The 11,211-nt window shown below is 58.2% G+C and overlaps 4 protein-coding genes across 4 annotated transcripts; 3 read left to right on the top strand and 1 right to left on the bottom strand.

Moving 5' to 3' along the window:
* Positions 1-205: 205 nt before the first annotated feature.
* On the top strand, positions 206-3,159 carry INS49_011176 (uncharacterized protein; the record flags this gene model as incomplete). The annotated part of the gene is made up of 6 exons (XM_043171895.1): positions 206-252; positions 515-531; positions 651-811; positions 991-2,190; positions 2,263-2,709; positions 3,154-3,159. 6 exons carry the CDS (start codon positions 206-208, stop codon positions 3,157-3,159), a joined length of 1,878 nt encoding a protein of 625 aa, XP_043023640.1.
* A 1,262-nt stretch (positions 3,160-4,421) lies between these two features.
* INS49_011175 (uncharacterized protein) lies at positions 4,422-6,187 on the bottom strand (the record flags this gene model as incomplete). The annotated part of the gene is made up of 5 exons (XM_043171894.1): positions 4,422-5,169; positions 5,235-5,481; positions 5,544-5,905; positions 5,971-6,095; positions 6,161-6,187. 5 exons carry the CDS (start codon positions 6,185-6,187, stop codon positions 4,422-4,424), a joined length of 1,509 nt encoding a protein of 502 aa, XP_043023639.1.
* A 1,150-nt stretch (positions 6,188-7,337) lies between these two features.
* On the top strand, positions 7,338-9,103 carry INS49_011174 (uncharacterized protein; the record flags this gene model as incomplete). Its single annotated transcript, XM_043171893.1, has 3 exons — positions 7,338-7,444; positions 7,580-7,605; positions 7,731-9,103. 3 exons carry the CDS (start codon positions 7,338-7,340, stop codon positions 9,101-9,103), a joined length of 1,506 nt encoding a protein of 501 aa, XP_043023638.1.
* A 709-nt stretch (positions 9,104-9,812) lies between these two features.
* Positions 9,813-10,711, top strand: INS49_011173 (uncharacterized protein; the record flags this gene model as incomplete). The annotated part of the gene is made up of 3 exons (XM_043171892.1): positions 9,813-10,144; positions 10,223-10,325; positions 10,481-10,711. 3 exons carry the CDS (start codon positions 9,813-9,815, stop codon positions 10,709-10,711), a joined length of 666 nt encoding a protein of 221 aa, XP_043023637.1.
* Between the last annotated feature and the right edge of the window lie 500 nt (positions 10,712-11,211).

Here is an 11,211-nt window from a genome sequence, read left to right as displayed (position 1 = left end):
CGACCATGTCGACGTAGATTCGTTCTTTCTTCACCCAACCCGACCGGTGCGTCTCTCGACAAAGCCTCAACTTGTAACCTTGCCGCCCTCTACAGGCCATCATCACCTCTCCGACACTCCCAGGCATCGCTCCAAAGCCTCCAATCCAGTCCTTGGCCCCGCCACCTCTCCCTTTCTGCCGTTGCTACACCGCCAGCCGCCCGCGATGAAGGAGTTACTCGACTCGGACAGAGTCAACTATCTCATTTGGAGGTTCGTTTTCCTCCGCAACGCTCCACGCCCAGTTCCACGCCTTGCGCCGCCCACTGCCCAGCCAAGCACAACAGCCCTCACCTGTCCGCCCACCCGTTCACTCAGTCACTCAGTCACTGCTCAACTCACTCACAACTCACTCCCTCACCTGCCCGCTCACCTGCCAGCCCGTCCACTCCCTCACTCACGATCCCGATGTGACCTCACTCTCACTCTTGACCTGGCCTGTCTGCTAACCATGCCCGCTGCACCCGGGATACAGATACTTGCTCGAAGGCAGTATGTGCATAGCTTTGTCTGGCTGACAATTCACCTCTCCCTCCCTCCCCCCCACCCCGTGTCCCCCCGTCTCCCGTACCCCGTGGCCAGCTAACCAGGGCATCTGCGTGGCACTGCAGACTTTCGAGAAACCGCCGCCAAGTTCCAGAAGGAGTGGCGCGTGGAGGCTCCTCACCGGCACTTTGACTTCGCGTCTCATGTCAAGAACTACGCCCTCGTCTCCGTCCTCAACAAGGGCCTGATCTACCACGGACTCGAGCGGGACTACGCACAACAACGGGTATGGACCCCCAACTTGACCCTGCTCCTGTTGTTTCTGAAACCTCGTTGCGTCCCGTCCACCCGTCTCCCGGACCTGGCGCTGTGTCGCCGCTCACCATCAGAGCCAGTCTCTGCTTCTGCGTCTGCTTCTGGCCGAGCCGCAGTTCTGTGGCAGCACACTAACAAATTTACGTGCAGGTACCAGCCGACGCTGCGGCAACGCCCGACAAACCCCAGTTCGGGGTTTTTGGGCCCCTTGTGCCGCAGCACCCCATCAATTACGATGAGCTTGAGGATGAGATAGAGGAACCGGAGCCCCTGCCAGCATCTCATCCACCGCCGGCTGTCGACGAGGCCGACAAGTCGTCACTGAAGCGGCAGGTCGACTCCCAGAGCCAGCTGGCAAATGGGAACGCCCCAAAGCGGCCGAGATTGGGCAATGCCAACGGCCTCGAAAATGGGGCGGATGCAGCCACAAGCCCCATGGAAATCGATCAGCACCAATCCGACAACCACGCTTATCCCTCACCCCTGGAAGGCGAACAGGCCCCGACCCCAGCTCCCCGAACAGAGGGCCCGGATCACGGTACTCAGACTGACAAGGTCGACGACCTCGAGGCAAAGACTGTTTATTTGCGTCTTGCCCATGATGATTCCTCCTCACTTGCAGCAACCCCGATCGCCGACGTGTCACATCCACGCGCTAGCCAGAACCCAATCCTTCTGCATTGCGAGTGGAACCCCAAGGACCCATCCCGCCTGGCGGCTGCCGGGACTGACGCACTAGCCCGCGTTTGGACCGTTTCGCGTGCCACCGGTCCGGACCAGGTGGCTGATCACGTGGATCCCGACTGGCCCTCTATCAACCTTGTCACGGATGACTTCCCACCCCATTCCAAGGTCACCGTCATGGCCTGGGGTTCCGACGGCAAGGAAATTGCTGTCGCTACCGATGATGGGCAGAAGGCTCGCATCGACCTCTGGAATCTCGACGGCAGACAGATGCACACATATACCGGCCTGGAGGCGCCCATCGTCAAACTGCGATGCAACCCTGTCAACCGCAAGGTCTTGAGCATCACACCCATCTCAAACCCTTCAGGAGACACGACAGGCTGGATGGTCACTGTATTCCCCTCGCCGAAGTCTAGTCCTGTCGAATACGAGCACACCTTCCCACCGGACCAAGACGTCGACGCCCAGCAACCAGATGCCGTCTGGGTCGACGAGCATGAATTCTTACTGAGCGTTGGCAACAAGGTTCTCTGTCTGCGTTGCACGGATAATGAAATCACGCAGTCCAAGGAACTCTCAACAAGGACAGACGATCCATTAACACAGATTCAGTATGACAGCACTGGACACTTTGCAGCGGCGACGCTGAAGGGTGACATCGACGTAAGTTCGGGGACTATCCCATTTCCTCCCTGCCGCGAAGACCTCAATTATGTTTTTGCTTACTCTGTCCAGATTTGGGATCCTGCCGGCGTCCGCCGAACCATCCATGGCGCTCATGATGGTCAGATCACGTTTCTGCAATGGCAACCGATCCAGGGCCGGGCACCTGACAGTGAGCTGTTACTAGCGTCAGGGGGTGAGGATGGCACAATCGCCATCTGGGATGCCCGCTCGCCCGACAGCAGGCCCAGACTCCAGCGGACGATTGACGACAACCCTGTCGTTGGTCTGTCCTTCACCCCCGACGGTGCCTTCTTCGCCGGGGCTACAAGGGACCGAATCCTGATATTTAAGGTCGGCGAATATGCTTTCCCTCGGGCGGCTTGGAAAAGAAGTCTGCCGCCTGGCGGATTGAGTCCCAAGATAAATGGCCTGAATGGCGAACCAGAGACGGAGGATCAACACTGCTTAAGCTGGGACGCAAACGGCCAGAGACTCGCGTTCGGCGTGAATGGATTGGTATGTCTCCGGGAAGCTCATTTGGACTTGTCTTGCTAACTTTGTAAGCTTGCTGTGGTAAATTTCCGATGACGACCATGATCCAAATGCATTGGTCCCGATCAAACGCCATGTCACGAAAACAATGAGGGAAAGGGGCCACATTGACCCGCACCGCTCATAGCGAATGAATACTTGTCCGAACCGGGCAGGATCGAGCCGGTTGAACAAACGTCACAACCAACTCGCTCCCCCCGCGCCACCTTGCCAAGCACTGAGGCATAACAAGGACGCATTGCACACGGCGCCCGCGTTCTCGAGCAGCAAGAAGTATCACAACGAGCGTGGAGCATTCAATGCATTGCCACAGGCATGTCATGGGAATAAAATGGTTATAGCCAATATCATGGGCACGACGTCTTGGATACAAACGGAAGGAAGGGCAGTCGGAATTGATACACCGAGCATTGATACATGGTATCACTCATCGATAAAGTGGGGCCTGGTCCACCGGCTCAATGTAGTTATATGTGGGATTGGCGCGTGGAGGCGGGGATGGACCAGCTTGGCAACCGGCGTTGGGGAGTTATCTTGTGAGTGTCTCAAAACCGAGAACAAAAAGGCATCTGCTGGATAGTGTGGACAGGTCGGGACGTGTTAGGAAGCAATACCCACGTGGTAGGCTGGAAATATTCTGGAATCATACAACATACACAGAAAATACAGAATAGAAGCCACTTCAGCAATCGGAACCTGGGTTCCCCGTGGGACCCCTGCGTCCTGCACATCTTCGCCATTGTGAACAGAGACTTGTGCACGGAGATTCTCATCGACGCCGTATTAATTCGGCCTAGTTGAGGGTTGGAATAGGGATGTTTTTGCGTCAACATCTGTGAACCCGCTTCAAGCATTCGTGCGGTGTCTCAAATATAGTCTGCCAGCTGAGCTTGATCTTCTTTCATCTCTGCGCAGACTAGTCCTCCCTGTTCGCGACCAGATTCAAGCGCGGAGACCCGTCTTCATTGCGTTGATCATGAGAGGATGCTCTTCTACTGGGACACCAAGGCTCACGCAACAGACACCGAAGCCACCCGGCACGCGAACCCCGAACCCTTCACGGAAAAACAACGACCTACAGCGTGGGTTGATATTCAGGTCCAATGGAGCCCTTTGGGAAGAAGAGTAGGTAAAGCTCCGGGGGTGGTTGGGGGGGGGGTGACTGATGCGGCACGGGGCCAAACGTCCGAAGAAGTCGGCGAGGCTGACGCCACTTATCCGCGGTGGTACGAGAGGGGCCGGAAGCTGTCCGAGACGCGGGCGGGTGGGATGCTTCTCTTTGCGAGCTACGACTTACGTACGTGTGTACATTTCTGGCCACGGGCTTGCGGGAAGGAAATCGTGTGTTTGTTGAGGGATGGAGGAGGGGGCGGGGATGCGAGGGACTTGAATGCTACGTTGATGGAGATGGCCTCATAATTCAGTTGTGTTTGAGCTGACGGTCACAAGAGAAGAGGAGTCGAATGCTGGTAAGTGTATTTGTGTATATCGATTACAGTAGCAGCTATGTAATCAAACGCCAGGGTATATACTCTAAGGGTTCTCAAGTCAATTCTGGACTCTGATGGTCGGTCAATTGTACATGCAAGAGGAGAATCCTCAGGTCCCGTCGCCTTCATAGGAACTGTCCCAAATAACACACACGCATATGCTCAAATGTTCACACGGTGCGGTCTTTACTTCTCGTCAACATGCTCGTCGTGCCCGGCGACGTTGGACTTCTCCTGGATCTCGCCGGCGCGCCTCTCGAGGTCAGCGTTGAGGTTTGCGGTGTAGACGCTCTTGTCGGTGCCGGGGACGATCCAGGGGGCGTTGGTGAAGAGGTAGTTCATCTCCTCGAGGGGCAGGTTCTTGGTCTCGGGCAGGCTGAGCCAGAACCAGAGGGCGTTGGTGAAGTTGCAGATGACGAAGAGCAGATAGTAGCGCCAGCCGACGTCCTTGATGGCGAGGTCGGTGACCTGGGCGATCATGGTGTTGAAGGCGAACGAGACCATGGTGGCGATTGAGACGCCCTTGGACCGCGTGTGCGTGTCGAAGATCTCGGCCGGGATGATCCAGCTGAGCGGGCCGCACGTCGCCGAGAAGGAGATGTTGTACAGCCACGTCACGACGATGAATCCCCAGCCGGCGCCTCCGCCCGGGAACAGGGCGATCAGAATCGTGGCGATGGTGAACATGGCACAGTTGAAGAGGTTGCCGCAGATGAGTGGCCAGCGACGGCCGACACGGTCGATGAAAAGCACACACGACGCCTGCGCCAGCAGCGCCAGGATGTTGTTGATGGCCTGGTACTTGAGCGTATCCTGCCCGCCGATGCCGACCTGCCCATAGATGTTGACACTGAAGTACTGGATTGCTGAAACACCGGTCATCTGGCAGGCGCCCTGGAGGGAGCATCCGATGAGGAGCCGGCGGAAGGAGGACCTGGGGTCAACATTAGCCAAAGAGGCATTTTTCCCACCGCGCGAGTTCACAGCATAGGTGCTTACCGAGTCCTGATCAGCTCCATGTAGCTCTTAGCCTCGTGCTCACGGTCGAAACCGATTGCCTCTTCGATCTGGGAGAACTCGGCCTTGACCCATGGGTCCTCAATGTTGCCGTTGGAGTGCAGCTTTGCAAGTGTGTGCAGGCCCAGTTCTCCGCGGCCATGGTCGATGAGCCAACGAGGGCTCTCCGGGAAGAAGAGAATGAGGGCGGCGAGGACGACGGCTGGGAGGATCTGGATACCCAATGGGACTGTGCGAGCAGGTCAGGTCAGCGGTGTTCAACAAGGAGGGGATGATACTGAGAGCACATACTCCTGTAAGCTGCCGAGCTCGGGATGCTGTAGGTGCCGTAGCTGAGCCATCCGGCGATGAATGAACCGATTCCAAGCATGAACTGTTGTAGAGCAGTCACCCGTCCCCTGATGCTGGGGTGGGCAATTTCACCCTGATATACCGGGATGATCATCACCAAGAAGCCGACTCCCAGACCAGCGATGGCTCGACCGCCCCACATCCAGTGGATGGTCTTGGCAGCAGTCTGGAAGACACCACCGATGATGAAGATTATTGATCCGAGAAAGATGGTCCATCGTCTACCTAGGCGATCACCGGCGGGTCCGGCGAAGAAGGCGCCGAAGAAGGCACCTCCGGTGAAAAGCGAGACGACAACTCCTCTGGTTTAGACTTCAAGTCAGCAAAAAGGGAGCGACGGTATATTGGGTCTGGTGTCTTTTCTTACGTGTCGACTGAGCTCGGGTTGTTGAAGTCATCTTTGAAAGGCTGGCAGGAAATGACCTCGGCGATCACACCGAGATCGTAACCATATAGGATCGAACCGACGGAGGCGAAGACGCTCACGAGGAACTACTCATAGCAGAGAGTCAGTCAGGGCTGTATGTGCCGGGGCAAGTGAGGCGACCTTGTCCTACCTGGTATGTCTTTGGTGCGAGCACCATCTTGACAAGCTGGGCCGGGGGGGTATACCACGGCCAGGAAAGCAAGTATAAAAGCAGAAGAGGCCCTTTCAACGCGTGAGAGGTTGCAGTGCTGCTCCGGGAGACAGGAGGTCGACTCACCGTTCCTACCTCGGATGGCCCCGTCTTTCATATATATAGAGGTCGGCTTGCAGTCCAGACTGGTCAGATCGGGGAGCGAGCAAAGGCCACCCTCCACCCACGCGCTCCTTCGGTACGCATCATCCGTTGGTGATGCCCCTGTTCCCAGGGCGGCCGAAGCCTTTCGTTCCCCTGTCCATCACATTAACAATGGGTCCCAATGCTCGTAACAAACAAAAAAGTTCGGCCGTTACCCCAAACCCCAGATAAACCCCTGTTCGTGCTCATGCGGGGGGTTACGTACGAGGTTTGGGCAGCCTTGGAGAGAGGATACGACGACCGGGCTTCTGATGGGTCCCGACGGCTTGGACCAGTCACAGGCAGCACACCGTTACTGCATCATCATCATACGGTACCGCGGCGGTGGAGAAACCTCTTTTCCTCCTATCAAGAGCGCATCCGCCGGCAGGGGAGGCTCACAAATGTCAACGGCCCGGAGAGGATGACAATGACTGCATGATCTTGCTCCGGGGTGTCTTGCTCGCAGTCAGACCGAGGCAATCCCGTCCAGCTTGGAGCGATTCATCAACCCACGAATGACGCCCTCACCGCGTGACCGGCTTCCTACCGTTCGAAGAAGCTTCTCTCGCCGTACGCTTGGGAACGGCGGCGCCTTGTCCCTGTTTGGAAGCCGGCCGCGCGATGTCACCTCCCGCTGCTGATGCGCACCAATCACCGGCGGCGTCGGCTAAGCGACCGGGACACGGCCGGGCTCGGGCGCAGATAACCCATGCCGCATTGCATATTCGTTGGCATGCGCATGTCCACGGCTGCGCGCATGCCGTGATGCTCGGGGTAGGGAAATTGGGGTAGCAGAGGGGAAAGTTGCGACGGGCGTGAAATTGTCCAAACAAGTGTTTCTCCTCGTGGGTCCTGGCATGTGCCAGAATAAGAGATAGATAGCGAGTGCCCAGCAGCTAGAGAAATTCGAAAGGCCCTTGAACTCCCCCCTCTTGCAGAGAAAGTATCGTGAGACTCAATCGCAGCAGAAATGACGACGTTCACCAAGGTTTCGGATGGCGAGAAGCCCCTCATCGAGGTGGACGCGGAGAAGAAGCTCTCCAAGATAGATCCCATGACCTATGGCGGCTTCACCGAGTATGTGTAGTGCCCGTCCGATCGTGTTATTGCTTCCTGAACGTCTGCATTGGGAGTGAAGATCTCTGGTCTTCTCCGTGCCGTGGCGTACAGCGAGGGTCGACAATGCAGTGTAGCTGACAACACTCGATGCAGACACATGGGACGCTGCATATATGGAGGTACGGGCGCCACTTCCCTTCCCTCTCGGCTCAATGTGACTTTATGAGAGAAGCCTCCAGCAGGGCAGGCTCAGAGAACTCACCTTGGCCGGAAAAAGAAAGGACACTGACACAAGATCCTTCAGGAATCTACGACCCCGGCAACCCTCTGTCTGACGCGAAGGGCTTCAGGAAGGATGTCATCGAAGCGTTGAAGGACCTCGACATCCCCGTGGTCCGCTACCCAGGCGGCAACTTCGTGGCGACGTACCACTGGCTCGACGGCGTGGGGCCCAAGGACAAGCGGCCCAAGAGGCCGGAGCTGGCGTGGCTGGGCACGGAGCCCAACACGTTCGGCACGGACGAGTTCATGGAGTGGCTCGACGTGCTCAGCGAGGGCAAGGAGAAGCGGGTGGAGCCATACATCTGCCTCAACATGGGCACGGGGACGCTGGACGAGGCGCTCGCGTGGGTGGACTACTGCAACGGCACCCGGGACACGTACTACGCCAACCTGCGGCGGCAGAACGGGCACCCGGAGCCGTACAACGTCAAGTACTGGGCACTGGGCAACGAGATCTGGGGCCCGTGGCAGGTGGAGCAGGCGACCAAGGAGGACTACGCCAAGAAGGCGTTCCAGTGGGCCAAGGCGCTGCGGCTGCTGGACCCCAGCCTCTGCCTGATCCTGTGCGGCGAGACGGGCCACACGTCGTGGGACCACCACGTGCTCAAGGAGTGCGTGTCGGTGGTGGACATGCACTCGATACACATCTACACGGCGTCGGCGAAGCACCTGCACAACGTGACGGCGCCGCTGTCGGCGGAGCGGGCGATCCAGACGGCGGCGGCGCTCATCGACATTGCGCGCATCGAGAACAACGTGGCGCCGACCAAGCCGCCGGTCAAGATCTGCTTTGACGAGTGGAACGTGTGGGACCCGGAGCGGGCGCCCGGCGACAAGGGGGCCGAGGAGAAGTACAACCTGTCGGACGCGCTGGCGGTGGCCATCTGGCTCAACGTGTTCATCCGGCAGAGCAAGTACATCGGCATGGCCAACATCGCGCAGACGGTCAACGTCATCTCGCCGCTGATGACGAGCAAGGACGGCATCGTCAAGCAGACGATCTGGTGGCCGCTGCTGCTCTTCAGCCGCTACATGCGCGGGTGGACCGTGGCTGCGCACGTCAAGTGCGGCTCCTACACGGGCGAGACGACGCCGGCGTGGCTGCAGGGCGTGCTGGAGGACGGCGCGCCGTGGCTGGACGTCAGCGCCGTGGTCGATGACAAGGGCTACGTCAACGTGGTGGCGGTGAACATCAGTGAGAAGCAGGGCTTCGAGACGACGCTCAAGGGCGTGTCTGGCAAGGTTGAGGTGCACTCGGTCAACGGCGCTGACCCCGGCGTGGTCAACGTCGCGGGCAAGGAGGAGGTCGCGATCAAGCAGACCGAGTGGGACGGCAAGGGCAGCTTCGTGTTCCCCAAGCACTCGATCACGCTGCTGCGGTGGAAGTCGGCATGAATTTGACGTGTCATTTGTGGGAGTTCTGGCGGCTCAGATAGACAATAGAGACTCGGCTGGACACGAGTTGGTTGGTTGATAGAATCGAGCATCTTGGTCGCAGCACAATGCCATTGTTCCAGATTCGAGTCTCGCCATACACATCAAGAGTCAAGAAAGGACTGGTGCTGAGATCGAGACATCCGTCGTATCCCCCCTCTCACGGTCAGTGAATAATCTAGATGGCCCTTCGCGGGCATCACTCTGGTCGGGCGCACGCTGCACGGTGTGCGTTTGGTCTCTCGCCTTGTCGCCCATTTTACTGGTCCCCAGGCTCGCAGCATGACGGCAGCATGGACGAAGGATAAGTGGTTGGCGACGCGACGGTGACAGCAGCGTGCAGATGCCGTTTGATGTCGACGAGGAGAGGAGCAAAGAGGAGCGAGTCGTGGCGTGGCACGGCAGCTGCAGGCCCACGCAGCTAGATATTCGGGCCTGTCGCCGCTGGGAATCCCAAGGCGTGTTAGTTGCCTCTTCCGGGCGGCGCTTCCCACTACTGTACCCAACACCTGCGCGCACCTCAGGCATCTCATAACGGCAACTCATCCTCGCCCACAGCGAGGGGCAGGCAGAGAGTCCACCACCTCTTCCCACCTGCGACACCTCACCTTTGACCTCTAGCTCTCTCTCCCACCTCACCACCTCCCACACCAAGACAAGCCGTGCACCCATGTCGTCCTCGCAAAACCCCTTCTCGCACGCGCGCAACACCACGGCACACGGGCCCTCGTCAGCATCGCCCCGCGGCGGGCCCTTCCGCAGTGGCGGGCCATGGGGCGGCTCCCCGGCCGACATGATGGACCAGCCCTTCACCGACGAGATGCGCGACCTGCAGGCCCGCGGCAAGGACCCCTACGCCGGCGACGCCTCCGACGGCAGTGACCTCAGCCCGGAGCGCCTGCCCGGCGGCGGCAGGATGGCGCCCCATCATCCTCACCACTCCCACCATTCCCACCACCATCACTCTCACCATCACCACCACCACCGCGCAGCTTCGTCGAGGTAGGTCAACTTCATGGGTGCGACGGGCATACAAGTCCAGCGGGATAGAGGGTGTGCTGACGGCGGCACCTCCGACAGGCAGCCCAAGGAGCCATTCACCAAGACAGAGAGGCGCGACTGGGCCGAGACGGTGCTCGACAACCCTGAGCTGCTGATGATGTACGCGCAGAGCAGCGGCGCCGTATGTTTCACCTGACTGATTTCACCCGTTTAATCTACTTCTTCACCTACTCTACATATAACCCCCCTCATCATTTTGCCTCAACCCCTTCCTCTCTCGCCCCGCACAAATCTACTTGCTCACATAGTAACGACATCCACTGACTACCCCAACAGACCTTACCCGCGACGCGGTTCAGGTTCAAGAAGATCATGTGCGGCCTCGACGATGAAGAGGACGACGATGATGATGACGACGAGCCCATCCCGGAGATCAGTGGGCCCAGGGCAAGCTTCCAGCAGCACAAGTACCATGGCCAGGGCCAACAGTCCCTCCGCATGTCGGCTGCCCAGCAGCAGCAGCAGCGTGGCCGAGGAGATGGTGGCTCAAGGAGCGGGAGGCGGTAGGCTCTTGGGTGTTCGGACAGATTGGATGTGCTTGGTGCTGTACGGTAGGAGCCATGAATTACGACTTACGACCACATTGTAAACCTCCATAGCGAAATGGAAGGACATGCATGCCTCAAGACACGATTATTTCTGTCTGTGCAGGAAATTCGCCCATCTGATGCTCTGAACGTGTCAGATGAGACACTGCCGTTGCTAAATTGCCTGACGTTTTCTACGGGAGTGCGAGGCAGACTGAACAATATAAATGCATTTGACTATAAGATAGCTGTAGTATATAAGATACTGTCTCTCGAGGTAATCCTGAGGGGTCCTTGCCAGGCCCTTGTCCCATTCCCATCAATGCCCATTGAACGCCGGTCTCCATGCAAGAGAAAATTGTAGATGAAAGCTTGCCCGCCTCTTCTAATTCCGGGGCCAGGGCTCCCTCTCAGTATCGATCGTGATTAACGATGACGCTGCCGCAAATGGTATCTCCGATCAACTTCATTTGGTAGAAT

Source organism: Diaporthe citri, assembly GCF_014595645.1.
Source record: "Diaporthe citri strain NFHF-8-4 chromosome Unknown scaffold_5, whole genome shotgun sequence".
Lineage (NCBI taxonomy): Eukaryota > Fungi > Ascomycota > Sordariomycetes > Diaporthales > Diaporthaceae > Diaporthe > Diaporthe citri.
The sequence above is the reverse complement of the archived record's forward strand: the minus strand, read 5'-3'. Positions and strand labels throughout refer to the sequence as shown.